The sequence below is a fragment of the Aspergillus caelatus genome (assembly GCF_009193585.1).
Source record: "Aspergillus caelatus strain CBS 763.97 unplaced genomic scaffold BDV27scaffold_13, whole genome shotgun sequence".
NCBI classification, from domain to species: Eukaryota; Fungi; Ascomycota; class Eurotiomycetes; order Eurotiales; family Aspergillaceae; genus Aspergillus; species Aspergillus caelatus.
In genome coordinates this window covers 175,601-194,202 of record NW_022475276.1, presented here as the reverse complement: position 1 = coordinate 194,202, position 18,602 = coordinate 175,601, and the positions used below count along the sequence as shown (strand labels likewise).

The following is an 18,602-nucleotide window of genomic DNA, read 5'->3' as shown; positions in this document are numbered from 1 at the left end:
TTTTTGTTCTTGTTAATTTAACCTTAGGCTTCTATTTCACAGTAAGAGATTTTGTTAAGATTGCCTTGCGGTAGTAGTAATTCAACTATGGCCTCACGAAATCATTTCTTGCCATGCTAAAACATGCGACAACGTACTATTGAATGAGATGAACTGTTTCAGTGATCTCATTAGATTTCCACAGACGCTTATTCCATTTACTCTTCGGACGACACTGTATCTTCTGTCAATTATGTACTACCACATAGCTATACATCGGCCTCTTGAGCAACGCCCCCCAAAATCGGGAGACACCTAGACACAACGCGATATATGAATCCACGAACAAGTAAAGAGGGCTAGTAAACGGCTATAACCAAGCCAATAGAATAGAATAGTCGCATTCCTCCAATGTAAAATCCCTATATCCAAACATCATCATAAACGTAACTCCCGCTTCGGCCACAACCAAGCATCCGCATACTCAACCACGCCCCTCCCACAAACACCCAATATATCAGTTACCAAAGCCCTCCCCGAGTTCGACGCCCACCAGATCTTCCCATCAAGTAAACCGAGCAAAACCCCCCAGTGCCCCAAAATCAGCAACGAAAGAGGCTCCAGACCCCTGAGCATATCAACAAATCGCCTGTTAACCACAGCTAGCCAAGTAACGACCGAGCCCGGATCTTTCATCGTGCTGTACCGACAAAAGCAGCGTCGTAGCAGATCGACCGCCTCTTCCGTTATCCGATGTGCCTCGGGCAGCGTGCTATTTTTGCGATTGTTTATCGCGGTTAAACGGCAGAAGGCTTCTTCGGTTTCACTATCCAGACGCTTGGCTGCTGGGGCCCAGTAATCCCCGACTGTTGGGAAAGAACTCTGCGCTGACCATGCGCGTGTCATCTTTGAGATCTCGGTGGTTCCTTGTAGTAACTCGAAGACGTGGAGGATGTTTTCGATCATGTTCAGACCTTCGTTATCTCCTATTGCTAGATGGGGCATTGCGATCCGGCTAGCGATGGTGATAATGGAGTAGGCATAAATGGCGTCACAGTTCGCCGGCGAGATGTTGTTAAGAGCATGTCGAAAGGGTGTCAATGCTCGGTTCTGGTATTCTAGTGCCGTGTCGATGTATGAACGAGCTTCTAGAGGCGCCTTTGTGGCAGCTGTGTGCAATGATGCAATTGATAGAATGCCATCTAAGAGAAAGTCATATGCAAGTGCCTTGCGAGGCATGGTGGTTTGCCAAACACGGTGGTCGAATGCGTTGCTGGAGAGACTATAACAGGTCTCTGTTGAAAACTTGTGCATGAGCTCCAATGAGCGTAGGTCATAGTGTGTGCTGGCTGTCGGCGATTGACTGGGTATGTGGTTTGGGCTTATGGGCACCTGTGGAGAGCTAGAGCTCACTGACAGTGTGTCTGGCAAGCAAGCTCCAACGGGCACGCTGGAATAGGCGCATTCTATCCCCCGAGTGGTGCAGTTACTGCAAGGGGGGCCTCGCTCATCACACTACGGGGGTTTGTCAGATAGGGTTCGGATACATAGACATTTTGTATCGGTGTTAGATAGAAGGGATATTGGACGATTCAACCATATAGGAGTAGTTTTGTTCCAATACAACCCAGTATGGTAGTCATAGTCTGTAATCAGATGTGACGCGCATAACCATTTTTTCCATGTTAACAAAGATTGTTACTTCCGAGGCTTAAGAGGCGTGGGATAGGAAAGATAAATGCTAGAAGATGCAGCACAAAATTAAACACATAAAAGGAAGGGAATCGAAAATGGCACTGTTGAACTAAAATTTGGAAAAGTACGGAGATTTGGCTCACCTTTACTCGTCTCTTTTTACACTGAAGACAGCCAGTGCGTGACTTTTTGTGGGATCTTCGCGGCGGCATCTTGAGATGGCCCTTGTGAGAAGCGCAACCCTACTCCGTACAGGCACAGTCAAACTCCTTAATGAGGCGGAGTCGCCGGATGGTGGGCCAGTGGGTCTGCTCAACACATGGCAGGCAATCAGATTGGACTTTTGACACAATGGCTCATTGCCAAGGCCAATCTTTGCATAAGTCTCCCTACGTAGTGACACTGCACTTTTAGTTCTCAGAAGGCGATGACTTGAGTTTCATGATTCAAAATAACACCTGAAAATGGCGCCAAGCCAACGAATGTATTTTGTTTCTGGAATAAATGCTTACCCTCAATCAAAATATTCTATATTTCGCTTCTTGGCGTAGCAACTCCACCAACCGTTTTACGTTCAAATGTCTCGTTAAACGACCGGATACTACCTATCCGGGATTCTTACATCCATACGATAATGTTTTTATTTCGCAGGTTTTTCCAATACTAGCTCATGGTCTTATTTTGTCTTCAGTCGAGAAATTCTATATACATGCGAAGATTAGCACGTAAAGGAAATTCACGTCGATATGTTCACAGATTTGACTTGGCCCTCCATCTGCCATCATCTATTCATTGGTCTTTTCTCCGCTCGTTCCACGATCGGTCAAACACATTCAACGAGCGTTGTGCTATCATGATAACATTAGTTTCCCAGAATTAAGATTAGTTAGCTTTGTCGGTATGATGCCAGGATAGACATACCTGAAGGAACAATATCCAACGCCTTTACGGACAGATTCGGTGGCTGCTGGAGCATATAAACGGCAGCCTGTGCAATGTCTGGCGCCACGAGTGGTCTAGTCACATCTGAGTAAGTACCGGTCAAAAACAACAGGTAGAAGACAATACATACTCATATCCTTCAAAAAAAGAATTATACATCTCCTTGTCATGACCCACACGTAACGAATGGAAATTCGTCGCGACACATCCCGGTCGCAGTGCGAGCACGCGTATATCCGTGCCACTCAGCTCATTCCGCAAAGCGTTGGTAAAAGCCTCTTGGCACGCCTTGTTGGCATGATATACAGCTTCACCTGGGAATGGCGGGACCTCCAGGCTTGTGACCGAGGTAATGTTTAAAATTGTCCCTGCTTTCCGCCGAAGCATGGAGTGATTCAGTACGGCATGAGCCGTGAACATGTACCCGTTGATGTTGGTATTGTTCATTGTTAAGATGTCCGAGACTTTCAACTCTGGGAATGGGCTCGGAGCACCGAGGGCAAGACCCGCCTGTACGATGTTTGTTACATTGTGGTTATATATTAAAAGGGAATTTGGGAACTCACGTTGTTGATGAGAACGTCGATATCTCCCATCTCTTCGATAGCTGAAGACACCGCTGCTTCAACGCTGGCATAATCCCCAACATCCACGGTTCCATATGTGATTTTCACATCTGATGTCGCCGACAGCTTCTCTTTAAGCTGTGCCAGTTTGTTCTACATGCAACGTTAGCTACTGTACCTGAGATAGGGAATATCATGGCGGTTTACCTCGGAGCGTGAAAATAGAATCACGTTCGCCCTAGCTTCAACCAGAGCAAAGGCGATGGCTTCCCCAATGCCCATAGAGGCACCTGTCTATTGTGTTTGCTTAGTATGTAACAATATCCTGTCTCATAAGCAGAAGCCACGTACGAGAAGCACATTTTTTCCGCTCAATGACATGTTGATGATTGGGAAATATATATACTGTTCTCTCTAGAACGAGAAGACTTCTTTCCTAAACGATTTACCAAAACTACAACAATCAAAAGGTATTTGTATTTGAGTCGCTTCTCAATATATACACATATATATACCCCACTGGCTTTCTTATTGAATTAATAATCCAAAGTTGAACCTTGATATTGGATCAACCCTAACGCTAATCCCTTATCAGTGATGTCAACTTGGTCAAAGCGGGGTGCCTTGAACGAATCACGGGATTTCTTCCGATTGTTTCTTCCCGGACAGTTACGCGCTAGTCCGGAAGTGGACTGCGGAGTGCCCAATGAAGTTAGCGCGTGCGGACAAATTGCCGACTCCTGATTTGCTTGAGACTTCGGCAATGGATTTCTTACAGCATCCGATGTGCTTTGGCTTAAGTGATTGTTCGCAAAAGAATTGTTAGTTGATTTGCGTATCTTTTAGCAAAGGCTTGGTGCTCTCCAAATCCATCAAATGGTCGTACGTCTCCCGAGCACGATCTGGAAATCTTTTCGTGCAGTACCTGCAGCCCGTCGCTTATCTTCATCTCCACCCCGCTTTCACATACCAACAATGACGCATACGAATGAGGCTGCTGCGACCCTCAATGAGGGTGGAAGCGAAGAACAGAAGTTACCCCCTCTTTCCTTGAAAGACTTTGGCGTGTATAATCGAATGGCGGCACAGATGGACCAGTTCGTACGTCCTTCCATGCTTGTTGATGGCAACTAAGATCTTATCAAACGATAATTGGTAAATCATTACTAACTGGCGCCAGCACAACCATTTTCGCCTGTATTGGAAGGATCTTCAGAATGCATGTGAAACCAATGGGAAGCGATCTGGCGGACTAAAGCCCAAGCAACTGATCCTTACAGGACTGCGTTTCTGTTCTCAGCTTGACTTCCACCACAGTATTGAAGAAGAGCATATATTTCCTGTGCTAGCTCGAAAGATGCCAGAGTTCCGACAGAAGAAGACTCTATTGGCACAGCATAAGAAGATCCATCGTGGACTGAACCAACTGGAACAGTACTTAGAGAAATGCCGCTCCGGAGAGGAAGACCTGGAATTGGCAGAGGTGAAACGATTAATGGACGCGTTTGGGGAAGTGTTGTGGACCCATCTCGATGAAGAGGTTCGGACCCTTGGTGCGGAGAATATGCGAAAGTACTGGACTTTGGAGGAGATGCGCACACTTCCTATGTGATCGCGTAGTGGTGCGAGAGGACAATCATGGATGTCACAAGATCACTGTGCCGCTTCACCCTGTGGTCTGCTGTTTAGATGCTTAACTCGTGGTTCGTTGCAAATCCTCATTGTGGAGCACGTGCTCCTGCCTCATAAGATGGCAAATCTTGTTTACTGCTTCCAGTCGTCATGCATGTTGCCAGCTTGGTCAAATCCCTCTACGGCGCCTTGGCAGGCTGTCCTGGCTTTTATAAACTTACCATGAAACCTAAACCGTTTACGTGGGAGTATGACGACGAAAGTTATGTTAGCGAACCTTGGCTCGAAGGACTCCTTCAAATCTTTGTCACACAAGTTAGGATAGTAGGCCGACCTCCCGCGGCAGGGTCCGTACCAAAGAGAGAGGGAGCCTGGTGCCGCACGGATTTAACCGTCCTCAGCCAGTGGACTATTGTTTGCGGTAGCCACGCGGACAAGGGGCATTCCAGCGGGCGAGTTTGTTGATAGTGTGATGACTACACCAGAGTTGGCCCGGAATGCGGAGCTGAAGAATGCACCCTATCCCTTATTGTCCGTCCGACCTGATAACCGAGCGAATTACATACTCAAATATGTTGCTGCTAATAATAACAGCTTCGTGCCTCTCCCCTGATTGGACATGTAAACAATAGTGCGTCATTGTCGCTTGATACTCGATTGCATGCTGACGTGCCTGGGTCCCGAAGCCGTATGTGTCAGACTCGGCCTGGCTTTGCTTTGAGTTCTTACTATACCTCCATGACTGAAGTAGAGTTCGATACTGTGAGTATTACTTCCGTTGGCGGCAACTGCGATACCTACCTATTAGCCAGCAATGATCGTCAAGAACCTTATCCCAGGCCACACCCACGGCCGAGGAGGTTTAATCTCACCAATAGATGATGATCTGCACTCCCTGAATCGGACTCAGTCAACAAAGCACGAGCCGCGTCGGTCAAGTGGCTGATCTATGCTTAATTTCTCCAATGTTTGTTTGTTCGCTGTCCTGTTTCATAGTCTTGGTCACTGCAAACTTGCCTAAAGCAGGCACACCACACGGGAAGCTGAAGCGACAGACACGAAACTCCCATGTGCCATGATTCTCCACAACCCGATCCGATGGCTGTGCCTCGTGCAGCCCAAGATAAAGACGAGATCAGGAGATATAGCTGCCCAGATTCCCTAATCCGGCCGACCTCATCTCGTCATACACAGCTATAAGACGATCCCATTGTACCGGCCTTCTCTGTCTAGTAATCCGTTTATCCACAGCCGTTACCACGAAACAACTATCCTTTCCCTTTGATCAAACGACTTCTCATCCACTATGAAGCCTACACACGCCTATCTCACCGCCGCCCTCATCAGCGGAGCCCTAGCCGCCCCAGGCAGCACGCTCGCCCAGCGCATGCGTCATAGGTCACTAGACCACCTAACCCTCCCCCTACAGGGCCAAGGCTCCGCCACAGATTCCGAGGCCAGGGTAGCAGGCGCCGCCGTCCAATACAGCAACAACTGGGCGGGAGTCGTACGCGAGCAAGCGCCTCCCGAAGGCCCCTATACCGCCGTAACAGCAACATTCACAGTCCCCTCCTCCACCGCCGTCGCCAACCAAAATGGAGTCCAAGCCGGTTCCGTCTGGGTCGGCATCGACGGAGGCACCTACTCGGGGGCTATTCTCCAAGCCGGCGTGGACTTCTACTCCGATCCCAATCAACAAAACCATGCCTGGTTCGAATGGTACCCAGCCTATGCGACCAATTTCCCGAATATCGATATCAACGAAGGCGATACGATTGTCTCTACAGTACGATCTACTTCTCCGAGCGAAGGTATCGCTATCATCGAGAATAAATCCACCGGTCAGACGGTGTCGCAGACTGTGAATGCTCCTGCGCCCACGGCTACCTTGGCAGGCCATAATGCGGAGTGGATTGTGGAGGACTTCCAGTCGGGAGATTCGATGGTCGTCATGGCTAACTTTGGAGAGGTTCAGTTCAGCGGTGCGCAGGCTGAAGCTGGGAACGCTAAGTTTGGACTGAATGGCGGAGAGGTTATTGAGCTGAAGCAGAATAATAAGGTGCTTACTCAAACTGAGGTTACGGGGGATCAGGATATGACGGTTAAATTTATTGGAGCATGATTTATTTTACATGCTTTTTTCTTTTCTTTTCTATACTTTTGTTCTCTTTTTACTTCTGAATCACTCGGTTCGTTCATCTCTCTTTCTTCTTTTTGTCTGTTATCTGTTGCTCGTGTACATATATGACGCTTTAGACGGTCAATAGATATTTATTGTTTATTACACCTATAGTATCATGAGCGTAACTGCATTATCTACCCAGGTAGTATAAATTACCCTACTCCGTAGAGCCCACCCAGATATACTGTAGAACACTCACAAAACATACCGAAATCTCGGATTCTACCAACCAACCAGTCAGCAACCCACTCAACGGAGGGGGAAAAAAATAACTAAATAAAGGAAGGGGGACAGAGGACAGGACACCGCGAAAAACAAAAAAAAAAAAAAGAGAACATACCTCAAAGTCCGTCAAATCAGCCATAACATCTCCATCATCACTCTGCACATCCACACCAGGATCAGATCGCATACGCTCCTCCCTCCTCTTATTCCTCCGAACCAAAAGAACCCTCAAACAAGCCGCACAAACCATCTGACACAGCGCACAGGCTAGAACCAACTTACACCCGGTTTGATAGATCGGCGCTTCCTTAGCAAGAAAGGCATGCGGACCGATGATATTTCCGATACAATAGGCTAGGAAGACGAAGGCGGTGGCTGTCACACGTTTGGTGTAGCCGCCCATGTTGCTGGAGGGCATTTGGAGGGAGAGGACTAGGGAGGAGACGTAGGAACCTAGCTATTCCACTTGTAAGCACGTATCTTCATCTGGTATTGGTTGGAGAGGGGGAATTTCGGGAAAACGGACAATATAGTAGCCGAATAAGACGCCGTAGCGGTTTGTCCGGGGAAGTTTCCAGAGAAGACTGATTCCGATGATTGTAGGTATGAGGTAGAGGGTCATGATTATTGTGCGAATGTTCTTGAAGCGGGTGGAGAGGTAGGAGCCGGAGAGGATGAAGACGACTTGGAAGGCGCCTTGGGGGATGCCGAGGGCTGTTGTTAGGAGGGGGCTTGAAACAAGCCCTTTTATGATTAATTTTCCGAACTGTCGTAAGTGTGTGTTAGTGTGGGCTTCGTGTAATTGATTAATGAAGGGGAGGGTTTTGTACATTTGCTGTGCCGCCGTTGATAGTTTCGTTCAGTAGGGTGAAGAGGAATAAGAGCCAGACTTGAGGATCGATGAAGGCTTCACGGATTTGGTACCATTTTACTGAGCGGTTGAGGATTCCCTGGTGCATTTAGCTTTTAGTTCTTGGGGTTTTTGTACGTGATGCTTACTGTCTGGTTCTGCTTTCCTCTGCCCACGAGGAGGATCTTTTCTTCAACGGAAAATCGTTTTGCTGTTAAAACGCTGTTGGGCAGGAAGAGCATCAATATTCCTCCCCAGATGACAGTTACGCCACCGCAGATCAGGAAGACTGCTCGCCAGACTGGAAAGGTCTTGATTTGGCCGATGGCGAATGTGATAAGACCGCCGAGCTATTGTGGTCAGCTATCTGTGGCCGTAGGGTGGGGATGGTCTTACCATGGAACCAACGCCGTTGCAGCAGTAGAAGCATCCCGCACGGAAGGGCTGTTCCTGGCGTGTATACCACATTCCAACAATCATCATAAAGCATGGCGTGATCGGGGCTGTGAGGTCAGACAGGGATCAGGTAGAAGTCGGTTATGGAGTTAAACATACCCTCGAAACAGCCCAACAGGAAGCGGGTAATTCCCAACCCGGTGAAGTTGTTACAGGCGGCAGTGATCATCAACATCGACCCCCAGGAAAGCCTACACAGTTAGCATAGCATAGAACATGTGAGGGGGGTTAACATACACGAATGATGATATCACAGTGCCGGTCGGAAGCCGCTGGGCAAGATGACTGGCCGGGTATTCCCAGAAGAGGTATCCTGGCATCGTTACGTTAGTATGCATTTACCATGACTATCGTTTATTCTCGGGAAATATACCGAAGTAGAAGATACTGACAAGCCAGCTATACTGATTGCTGTTGATATGGGCATCCGTGAACAGATCGAACACAGCACTATACGCAAGAGCCTAGCTAACCTGTTATCATGGAAGTATCTATCAAGTATAAGAAAGCATACCTGCTTGTCGATGTACTGCAACACATACGTGCCACAAAGAAGGGGAAGGACCATCAAGTCGACCTTTCTTCGTAACTTGTCAGTTTTCTTCGAATCGTTCAGCATCTCTTGTAACTGGGTGTTGGTAACACCATGCTCTTGCAGGAATAGCTCGGCCTCATCCAGTGAGGACATTTGACCAAATTCAATGTCATCTTTAGCGGTAGCTTCTATGATAGCCTTCTCTTTTGTTTCGTCGCTTTTGGGTATGGAGGTCATGTTGAAAGACTTGATTCAATTGATATCTCGACACGCAAGGCCAGGACCTGTCGTCCGGCAGAGGTTTTATAGACTAGCATGATAACTACGCCACCACTCGAGTGTAATCTCCTCTACAATGAGATCGAAAGAGGAAATCCCGTCCCGCTCCAGGCGTGGTCGAAGTCAAACCGAGAAATGCGAGGATATCACAACGATGAGATAGATCACCGGACCAGCGATAAGACATCCTTCGCGGGGAACTGACCGGCTGTCATAAAGCTAGAGAGCATCAGAGGTGATATCTCGGGCCAATTGAATGGGGAAAAGCAACGACTAGTATGCTTGGCATTCGGGGGGCGTCCGAGATAAAGGACGAGGATCTCGCAATCGATAAAGCGGAGAAAATGTGGGGAACCGCTGATTCGGTATTCAAAAGTGGTCGCCGCGCCAGTGATAAAGAAAGTGTATTGGATAGCAAAAGTCCTGTTGTCTCTCTGTTCACCCATCATGTCGAGTTTACACGGACTGTTTCGCTTGGCCGTGCTGCCTATCCTTGCTTTGCTCCTTCTCCAGCAGAAAGCATTTCCATTGATCAATTCGCCACAAATTCAGCCATACGTCTCATGGCTTCCCGTCTCACTACAGAATGCCATTCTCGATAATCGACCTCGCATCACACTTCCCCAGGGAACTGTCGTTGGTATCACGGTGCGAGACACTCTCAAGCACCCCGTCGACACGTTCCGGGGCATCCGATATGCACTACCGCCATCTGGTGACAGACGATTTCGTCGCGCTGAACCAATGGGCCCTTCAGAGGATGTTATAGAAGCAACACGGTTTGGACCAAGGTACGAGGCTGAATCTTTCATAAATCTGAGGCATTCAATTAACGGAACAGATGTCCTGGTAAGCAACTGCTACCGATCAAAGGCGACAACGGAAACAGTGAGGATTGCCTGACTGTCAACGTTTTCCGACCGCATGGGGTCCAAGGCAAACTGCCCGTCGCTGTGTACGTACATGGCGGCGCGTACAATCGGGGAAGCTGTAAGCATCCAACAATCTAGTAAATCGGAGAAACTGACCATGATAGCGTCCATGCATAACACGGCCTCAATGGTTGGCTGGTCCGAGCAACCCTTTATCGGAGTTAGTTTTAATTACCGGTGAGCTTCTCCGCATCACTATCAAGATAGCCATGACTAACGAGGATAGGATTGGCGCCCTCGGCTTTCTCCCCTCCACCACAACAGCCGAAGAGGGTATCTTGAATCTCGGTCTGCACGATCAGATCCTCTTATTCAAATGGGTACAGGATAATATCGAAGCTTTCGGAGGGGACCCCTCCCAAGTGACGTTGTTTGGACTCTCTGCTGGTGCCCATTCAGTATGCCTCCTCCCCTTCCGCTTCCCCTTCCTGCAAACCAACTGCTAAGTGTCAGATTGCGCACCATATCATGAACCATGACCTCGGTCATACCCTCTTCCACCGTGCCATAATCGAATCCGGCGCCGCAACCTCACGGGCGGTTCATTCTTACGATGCTCGCCTCCACGAGGAGCAATTCCGTCAATTTGTTGAAGACGCCGGTTGCAAGGATGTATCCCACCAAGAGGTGATGGACTGTCTACGTAGTCAACCCGAGTCTGCCATCACCAACGCCTCCTTCACTGTGTTTGACCGATACAACCCCTCCGTACGATGGGCCTTCCAACCGGTCATCGACGGAGATCTCATCAAACAACGACCCATCGACGCCTGGAAATCTGGTAAATGGAACAAGATGCCAATCCTGACAGGCTTCAACACCAACGAAGGAACATACTACGTACCCCCATCCATGTCCAAGTCGGAAGAGTTCACCGCATTTTTCCAAACCCTCCTCCCCGCGTACTCAGCATCCGACATCAAAACAATCGACAAGCTCTACCCCGACCCAGCGAAGGATGCCTCGTCGCCCTATGTCGACACTAGAGTTCTACCGGTCGGTCCTCAATACAAACGTGTCGAGGCCGCGTACGGGCACTACGCGTACGCCTGTCCGGTGCGCCAGACTGCGAAATTTGCCTCGGCGGGTCAGGAGCCTCCTGTCTTCCTTTATCGCTGGGCACTTAATAAGACGGTGCAAGGTGGCGCGAACCATGGCGATCAAATGGCATACGAGACTTTTAACCCTGAGGTGCGGGCCATCTCCGAGGATCAGGAGAAGATGGCAGGTACCCTGCATGCATACTTTACCTCGTTCATTGTATCTGGGGACCCGAATGCTATCTCTGGTGCATATGCAGACCGCCCTATCTGGGAGACGTATGATGCCTCTGCCTCTGGTAGGATCATGGTGTTGGGCGAAGGAAATGATGAGCGCGCCGGTGGAAGTGGCGTAGGAATTGCGGCGCAGATGGTGGATGACGAATGGAGTCGGAAAGAATGTAATTTTTGGTGGACGAAGTCAGGGGTTTCGGATTAGAAGAAACGAATAGATAGAGAGTGTCTGGGAGTAAATTCAACAATAGATTGGAACTCTATGAAATGACTTGTTCGGTTGTGACGGCCGTATGCGGCAAGTGCTTTACCTATCGATAAGAGAAAATCGATAAAAATGGCATAAATTAACCCCACATTTATTCCAAAATGACGACAAAATGCCACTCACTCACCCACTCACTCACTCAACCAACGTCAAATCACAACCACCACCTCAACAACCAAACTTCCCTTGCCCCAATAATATGACGATGACGACGAGACAATTTCCAATCCTCCTCCTCGACGGTGGTCTCGGCACTACCCTCGGTGACCCTCCCCACAATATCACATTCACGGCCGAAACGCCCCTCTGGTCCGCTCACTTACTGATTTCCTCACCCTCCACTCTCGAAGAAGTCCACAAAGCCTTTGCGACAGTCGGCGCCGATATCGTTCTAACCGCTACGTATCAAACCAGCTTTGAGGGATTCACGCTCACAAACTCCCGTTACACGGCCGACGATGCAGCGCACTATATGCGCTCTGCAATTCCGCTTGCGCGACGCGCGGGATCGTCCTCGGGGAGGACGGTGAAGGTCGCACTATCGCTGGGTCCCTACGGTGCGACAATGTCCCCTGTCGGGGCGGAGTATACGGGTTTATATCCGGAGGAGATGAATTCAGAATCGAAGCTGCGCGAGTGGCATGCTCGGCGGCTATGCGTGTTCGTGGACGAGACGGGGTCGTGGGACAACTTTGAATACATTGCATTTGAGACAGTCAGGAGGGCGGATGAAGTGAGGGCCATTCGTGGGGCTATGTCGGATGTGTTGGCAGACATGTATCAAGGTCAAGGGCCCGATGCGGAGAAGAACCAATGGGCAATGGGGAAGAAGAAGCCATGGTGGATTTGTGGGGTCTTCCCAGAAGAGGAGGTCGACGAGGAGGATGTGCGGGCGTGGGTACGTGCAGCTGTTGGCACACAGGAAGGGGAAACGGGCGTGTATCTCCCCCGGCCGTGGGGGATCGGGGTCAATTGCACCCGAATTGGGAATGTTGGGCGGATCGTCTCGATCATGCAGGATGAGTTGCGTAACCTGGACGAACTCGGAACAAAGGGCTACGTCGACGAGTGGGACAGCGTGACCGGAAGACCCTGGCTGGTGTTGTATCCCGATGGTACTAATGGGGAGAAGTACGACCCTGTCACGAAGACGTGGGTCGCAACGGACACGGGGAAAGAAACACGCCCGTGGGACGAGATCTACTGGGATGTGGTACAGGGCCTGCCTAAAGGTGCGTGGGAGGGTGTAGTAATGGGTGGATGTTGTCGGGCTGGGCCTGAGCAGATCGCTACACTGCGCAGGAGGATTGATGAACAGCCCAATGCTGGAGGCGCTTAGTCGCTACGGAAATGCGGTCAGCCTGGTTAGCCATGTTTGGTACATCAAAACGTTCAAGCAAACAATAATGTGCAGATGATTAACATGCCGCATCCATTGCAATGCTATCCATCTTCTGGTTCGGAGTCCTCCATACTTTGGCATGTTGCTCGTTGGATGGCGGTCATCGGCTATGTAGCAATGGTGGTAACTCCAGGTTTCTGAATACTGAGCTCCAAGGATCCTTCAGTCACTATCACAGTCCCAATGCAATGCAATTGCCCTTTCCATGGATGTCTAACATCTCCTTTTAGACGTGCAGTGGAAGGATCGCGCTGGCCCATGGCTGGCTTGCCCGGTTAAACTAGACAGTTGAGGGCTTCTAGGTAGTACTGGTATACACAACAATGGACATGGGATACCTAGGTGCATCCCTTTCATCGTCTCAATACAAAGACCCTCCGTGCAGGATAGTAGCCTATGTCGAAGACGTATAATGGGAAGAACTTGAAAGTATATGATGCACACCACGTAACATCCCTATGTCACCTACATAGAGAACAAAACTCTTCCCTGAAATTAGAACATCTTCGCATGTCACTAACCCAGACTATGTAGCTTTCTAGCAGTCCAGGTCAGCCACCAACAAAAGCGTAACGGCTGCACCCATATGGTGGAAAGCATCGCTAATCCTAATTCGTTAATGCTAAATCTGATACGGATATGCGAGTATATTCAGAATGTTAATTGTCTCGCTATTACAGGTGATAGCCCGACTCGTCGACATGCAGTCATGCCACTTCAAAGAGAACAATGGCGTAACCCGATAGCAGACGGGGCCTTGCAGTCGAGTATAGCCCATCTGGGCCGTCATCTATCAGCATGACTGGACTTTTGCAGCCGCTGAGAGTCCCCATAAGAGAGGACCCGAAATCCTCCGGCTTGATACTATACTTCCGATATTATGTTGCTAGTAAAATATGGGGTCCAGGGGACGAAGGAATAAGTCAAGAGTAGTCCCGAAATGGAACCCCTTAACGAAGCTCAAAATCACCCGCATGGCATTTTGACTCACAGCCCGCGTATGATGCTTTTGTGGCCGTTTGACCGCGCTTGTTCTTGCTGTCTCTGCCGTCGACGTACAGTCGAGGAAGTTATTTCTATCGGTCCAGCCCGTTAGTCAATGTTGGGTGGCAGTGAAGCTAGTCAAGGACAGGATAGCCTTAGTGGTTATTGGATCAAGTGCACTCATGCAAGGCCAAACTGAGGGTTGAATGGGTGGGGTAGGGCTCCTATCTCATAGGCGGAGCGCCTAGCGGTATGGCTTACTTTTGTCAGCAGAACCACGATGGAAGACAGAAGAAAGGCGGCTGGCGAACGCAACTTGCACCTTGGCGGGCAAAGGGGTGAAATGGGATGTTCGAAGGATTCCCGTTAGCAGGTTACATGACATCAGGTGTCAGATCCTGGATCTCCAAGTCTACCAGACCAGGCGAATGATGGTTGGCTATGAACGGTGCAGGAGTGGCCTCCTGGATCCTGCTAAGGTGGGATGCAGGATGGTGACATCGTCGCCAGACGTCAGTGAGGTGAAGATTGCTCGGTAACTGCCACCTACGCAAAGCTGCCATTGGTAAGGGACTGCCGAAAGCGTTATCTGGCATGAGGAGGGCATTCCGGTTGTCATCTGCCAACGCATCCTTGATCAGGTTCAGGTCCGTCAAACGTACAGAATCGGAGAAAAGTGGCCTGTTGGTGAAGTAGGAGGATGCGCTGGCTCCGCAACTTGGAGACCAACAGAGCAATCGGAGCGCGGTGGACTGTTGGCACCATGGCAAATGTCCTCTTAGATGTCTCGTGGTGAGGATATTTTGTCACTCTGCCGCTGGAGTTTCCGATATAGTAACAAACCTTATGCGCGATGCATGTATGCGGACCGAAATGGCCCCTAATTAATGTATGCAGGCAACCTTAGCGTCGGAGATAAAAATATCATATTAATTGCCGAATATAGTATACAACTCACGTAATATTTTGATTTTGGATTGCCGACTGCCATTAAATTTGCCAACAGCGGCTAGTATTAGTAGTCTTTTCTTGGGCCTATGATCCAATTAGCACTCGAGACGCGTACCAATGTGTTGGGTTTCTAGAGCCAAAGTCTGAAGGCCCATGCGATGCTATAGACACATGCGAACAGAAGGAAAATAAACACAAACGAACATTATCCGGTTTAACTGGTCCGACGGTCTCCCAACCTTGTGTAAACGGGAGTTAACCCGTCAGGGGTTCGAGATGTCAAGCATAGGCATGTAAGCACGTTGGACCGTATTCACCTGGGGTGCTTAGTATATAACCATTCGACCATCACCAGTGACGGCTGATCACCACCACTCGGGGTTTGACCGTAGCCTCGGTCGCTTTCTCTTAGTTTCACCTTCTTGTCCGTTCCAACAACCACACTAAGAGTGAACTGCGGTAGACCATGGCCGACTTCCACAAAGTTCATGAGCTGGGTCTGGACGAGGAAACCACCTTCAAGATACTGGAGAGGCTCGAGCACATCAGTCAATTATACAGGACAGGAAAGCCTCTCTTCCCTCGTCGTCTGCTAGAAGACCTCAGTCGCCAGATTGACGAAGGGAAGGAAGAAGTGTACATTCCAGACTTCGACGACGTGCCCCAGGTTTACAGCCTTAAAGTCCCCAATTGGTGCACAGATTTTGCGTAAGCCCTGTCACTGTGCGCGATTCAGGCCAATAAGGCTAACCTACAGAGATAGCAACACCTATCGCATCAACTACCAAAGTATCCACTATCTGGGCTGTCCCACTCCGTTCTGTCCGGAGTTCGTCCTACGCAGCGACCATGCCCCGGTCACTATCGGGTACATGCGCTCCTCAGGCCCAAGTGGAAGTACATTCGAGGCCATTCGCGGAGCTTTCGTCAAACAGCGCCAGATATGGCTGGAGAGTCCTGGTCATCGAAATCTAGAACACCATCTGACCACTCTCAAGACCACAGCACATATTCGGAAGATAGTCTGTTTTGGTCTAGGCTCCCTCGGAAGGCTGTGCGGCTACCACTGTACGCGGGCCCATACGCAACATGCTGCGGTAGAGACAATGGTGGCGTTGTTAGCCAAGAGAGGCCTGAATGGCAGTCATGAGATCAAATGTTATGCGCAGGACCCAGTTTACGACGAGGTCGATCAGGAGTTTCTCAGAAGCATCGGGATCACCCCATTGGAAGACCCAAAAGGATTCCTTGAAGTTGATGAACACACGCTGGTATTTTCCGTTAGCCCCAACGTTCCGGTCAAACAGATCGTTACCGACCTTCACTGGCCTGCCGCAATGATATGGAACACTGTGACCCCATCAGAGAAGGATAAATGCTGGATCAAGCGCACAGAGAAGAATGGAACAGTCAATTGGACATGGTAAGCCGTACTGCCCGACTTGAGGAGTGTCTATTAATGTGCTGTTAGCCCCTTTACCACCGATCCTGATTCTGGACGCGTGCGTCGGATGATCAAACATTATGCGCATGCACAGCTCAAAAACGCGGACGAATACTTCGGGGATGTGACTATTTACATGAAGTGCGAGGAATGAAATAACAGTAACTGGCTTAGCAGGCAAAGAGCATGCCCATGTGTCGTTTTTTACATTAGATCGGCCAGTCTGGTGGTATGATGCAATTTTTAAGAGTGGGAATGCGACATCTTCTTGATTGCGACACTCTTCGCTCGGATGGTTCTTCCTTTCCATAGTAAAATCACAGGTGCTAGAGTCAGTGCCAGCGCCACAAACGCTAGTAGACTGCTCGCCCACTGATAACCCAACCGAACATACATTGGCTTGGCTGCTAGTGGCAAGAATGCCGCGAAGATGTTCTCTCCAAATGCGACAGCTGCAATAGCACTGGCCGCATATCCGGCATAGGAATCTGTGATATAAATACTAACCGCGGTGACAATGACCATGCTTGCATAGCCGATCAGAGCCAGGGCCACGGCAAGTACAATCCAGTGCGACTGGTAGATACCCCAACCGTACATGAAGAGGCCACCCGCTAGCGCAAGGGCTGTGCTTGGAATGGAAAGATGCAGGATATACTCAGGGATAGGGATTCCGGGACTATCCGGGTTGTGTGAAGCACTTCGGGTGTAGACTCGGTTTTGTAGCGTGCATGCGAGGAGGCCAATGACTTGACCAATGCCTATAGCAGCCTGGACTACGCCGTCGGTGTACGATGGCCAGCCATAAGTGTCACTGAACACAAGGGGGATTGATTGGGTGGAAATGAATACCAGGCCAAATGCAAATGCGGACCATAATGTAAAAGAGGTGATGGTTGGCTCTGTTGTGAGAAGAACAGCTGATCGAGCTATAGTTTCCTTAAACGTTGCCAGGGTCTCGCTGTCGTCCGATGACACCACCGGCGAAGCCTCGTTAGGCATAAACTTCAAACGAAGTAAGGGGCCTCGGGTTTCCTTCATACAAAACAGAACAACCGGAGCGAATGCGCCGTATATAATCAGTTCAATCCAGAATATCCTGTCTGCTCAGCTGTAATTCCCCCATTAGGCGAGGGATGCTACTTACCATCGCCACCCTAATGGCTCCACAATAGCCCCCAAAACAGGGCCCATTGTCACCCCGAACAACAAGGTGAATGTATACAAGGTTAAAGGAAAGACCCGCTCTCGATGATGCAAGAACAGGTTCGACGCTATTCCATCTGCGCAATTCTGCAAAGTTCCTCCGAAAGCCCCAGCAATAGCCCGGCAAACGACAAGCGTGGCGAAATTTTGGGCCAAGGCCTGCGGGATCAGAAAAATCGTAAAGAGACCATATGCCACCTACAATGCCATTAGCTACTGACACCGACGTGCATGAACAGGGGGACAATACCAAAAAGCCAAACTTCATGCCATACGTCTCCATTAATGGGAGAGTCGCTAGCGGAACAAATGCCGCCGCAGCGTTCCACGCCGTAACAGCAAAGAAGTTATACTCAAATATTTCATTGGCTAAATGAAATTCGGATGATATTGCGTCGGCTGCGGTGGTGATAGACGTGGCGTTCAACCCGACAATGAAGGTAACCCAGCATGATGTTAGCATGGACATCCATTTCTTCCAACGCGGCCAGTTGAATGGATTATGGGGATGGTGCTCCCAGTGCATCGGAGGCTGGACTGTCATTTGGCAGCGGCATATCTGGCTGAAACGTGCATAATGATTCAAACCGCGGTGGTAGCAAGAAGGGTGGGAAAGCTTAGCGCATCCAATTCCACAGCTTAGGATACCCAGGGATTTCCTGAAGCAGGATATCCCCAGACCGGTCTGCCATGTTATTGGATTTTCCAGTGGACCTTTGTTCCTAAAGTGGTGGTGATTGGATGCATTCAAGATCCGTGGTGGATTCTATGAGTAATGGAAACTGAGTCGAAAGGTCACG

At 49.4% G+C, this 18,602-nt stretch overlaps 9 protein-coding genes across 9 annotated transcripts; 5 read left to right on the top strand and 4 right to left on the bottom strand.

Moving 5' to 3' along the window:
- Positions 1-216: 216 nt before the first annotated feature.
- Positions 217-1,877, bottom strand: BDV27DRAFT_121109 (uncharacterized protein). Its single transcript, XM_032065280.1, has 2 exons — positions 1,818-1,877; positions 217-1,494 (listed from the first exon to the last, which is right to left on the bottom strand). The coding sequence occupies exon 2, from the start codon at positions 1,291-1,293 to the stop codon at positions 418-420; it is 876 nt and encodes a 291-aa protein (XP_031932402.1). The 5' UTR covers positions 1,294-1,494; positions 1,818-1,877; the 3' UTR covers positions 217-417.
- A 586-nt stretch (positions 1,878-2,463) lies between these two features.
- Positions 2,464-3,563, bottom strand: BDV27DRAFT_141338 (SDR family oxidoreductase; the record flags this gene model as incomplete). The annotated part of the gene is made up of 6 exons (XM_032069800.1): positions 2,464-2,522; positions 2,596-2,690; positions 2,747-3,126; positions 3,183-3,335; positions 3,390-3,476; positions 3,534-3,563. 6 exons carry the CDS (start codon positions 3,561-3,563, stop codon positions 2,464-2,466), a joined length of 804 nt encoding a protein of 267 aa, XP_031932401.1.
- A 594-nt stretch (positions 3,564-4,157) lies between these two features.
- On the top strand, positions 4,158-4,794 carry BDV27DRAFT_141337 (hemerythrin domain-containing protein; the record flags this gene model as incomplete). Its single annotated transcript, XM_032069799.1, has 2 exons — positions 4,158-4,283; positions 4,363-4,794. 2 exons carry the CDS (start codon positions 4,158-4,160, stop codon positions 4,792-4,794), a joined length of 558 nt encoding a protein of 185 aa, XP_031932400.1.
- A 1,311-nt stretch (positions 4,795-6,105) lies between these two features.
- Positions 6,106-6,936, top strand: BDV27DRAFT_165849 (A4/G1 family peptidase; the record flags this gene model as incomplete). The annotated part of the gene is made up of 1 exon (XM_032074040.1): positions 6,106-6,936. Exon 1 carries the CDS (start codon positions 6,121-6,123, stop codon positions 6,934-6,936), a length of 816 nt encoding a protein of 271 aa, XP_031932399.1. The 5' UTR covers positions 6,106-6,120.
- Positions 6,937-7,067: 131 nt separating this feature from the next.
- On the bottom strand, positions 7,068-9,459 carry BDV27DRAFT_14253 (putative MFS transporter). The gene is made up of 10 exons (XM_032069965.1): positions 9,042-9,459; positions 8,901-8,991; positions 8,765-8,840; positions 8,627-8,718; positions 8,468-8,574; positions 8,221-8,421; positions 8,052-8,171; positions 7,748-7,987; positions 7,337-7,678; positions 7,068-7,218 (listed from the first exon to the last, which is right to left on the bottom strand). The coding sequence occupies exons 1-10, from the start codon at positions 9,297-9,299 to the stop codon at positions 7,192-7,194; spliced, it is 1,554 nt and encodes a 517-aa protein (XP_031932398.1). The 5' UTR covers positions 9,300-9,459; the 3' UTR covers positions 7,068-7,191.
- A 329-nt stretch (positions 9,460-9,788) lies between these two features.
- On the top strand, positions 9,789-11,752 carry BDV27DRAFT_141334 (putative extracellular lipase; the record flags this gene model as incomplete). Its single annotated transcript, XM_032069798.1, has 5 exons — positions 9,789-10,132; positions 10,183-10,331; positions 10,378-10,450; positions 10,500-10,671; positions 10,727-11,752. 5 exons carry the CDS (start codon positions 9,789-9,791, stop codon positions 11,750-11,752), a joined length of 1,764 nt encoding a protein of 587 aa, XP_031932397.1.
- Positions 11,753-11,963: 211 nt separating this feature from the next.
- Positions 11,964-13,510, top strand: BDV27DRAFT_121101 (Homocysteine S-methyltransferase). Its single transcript, XM_032065279.1, has one exon. The coding sequence runs from the start codon at positions 12,015-12,017 to the stop codon at positions 13,152-13,154; it is 1,140 nt and encodes a 379-aa protein (XP_031932396.1). The 5' UTR covers positions 11,964-12,014; the 3' UTR covers positions 13,155-13,510.
- A 2,108-nt stretch (positions 13,511-15,618) lies between these two features.
- Positions 15,619-16,579, top strand: BDV27DRAFT_141332 (SRR1 family protein; the record flags this gene model as incomplete). The annotated part of the gene is made up of 2 exons (XM_032069797.1): positions 15,619-15,860; positions 15,916-16,579. 2 exons carry the CDS (start codon positions 15,619-15,621, stop codon positions 16,577-16,579), a joined length of 906 nt encoding a protein of 301 aa, XP_031932395.1.
- A 260-nt stretch (positions 16,580-16,839) lies between these two features.
- On the bottom strand, positions 16,840-18,346 carry BDV27DRAFT_153189 (major facilitator superfamily domain-containing protein; the record flags this gene model as incomplete). The annotated part of the gene is made up of 3 exons (XM_032071732.1): positions 16,840-17,695; positions 17,744-18,000; positions 18,053-18,346. 3 exons carry the CDS (start codon positions 18,344-18,346, stop codon positions 16,840-16,842), a joined length of 1,407 nt encoding a protein of 468 aa, XP_031932394.1.
- Positions 18,347-18,602: the final 256 nt, after the last annotated feature.

Excerpts from the sequence above, each read along its gene's own strand:
- BDV27DRAFT_121109 (XM_032065280.1), bottom strand. The coding sequence starts at position 1,293 with ATGCACAAGTTTTCAACAGAGACCTGTTATAGTCTCTCCAGCAACGCA.
- BDV27DRAFT_14253 (XM_032069965.1), bottom strand. The coding sequence starts at position 9,299 with ATGACCTCCATACCCAAAAGCGACGAAACAAAAGAGAAGGCTATCATA. Across the intron at positions 8,992-9,041 it reads TGCAGTACATCGACAAGCAG|GCTCTTGCGTATAGTGCTGT; the intron begins GTATGCTTTCTT and ends CAGGTTAGCTAG. Across the intron at positions 8,841-8,900 it reads TGTCAGTATCTTCTACTTCG|GATACCTCTTCTGGGAATAC; the intron begins GTATATTTCCCG and ends TAACGATGCCAG.
- BDV27DRAFT_121101 (XM_032065279.1), top strand. The coding sequence starts at position 12,015 with ATGACGATGACGACGAGACAATTTCCAATCCTCCTCCTCGACGGTGGT.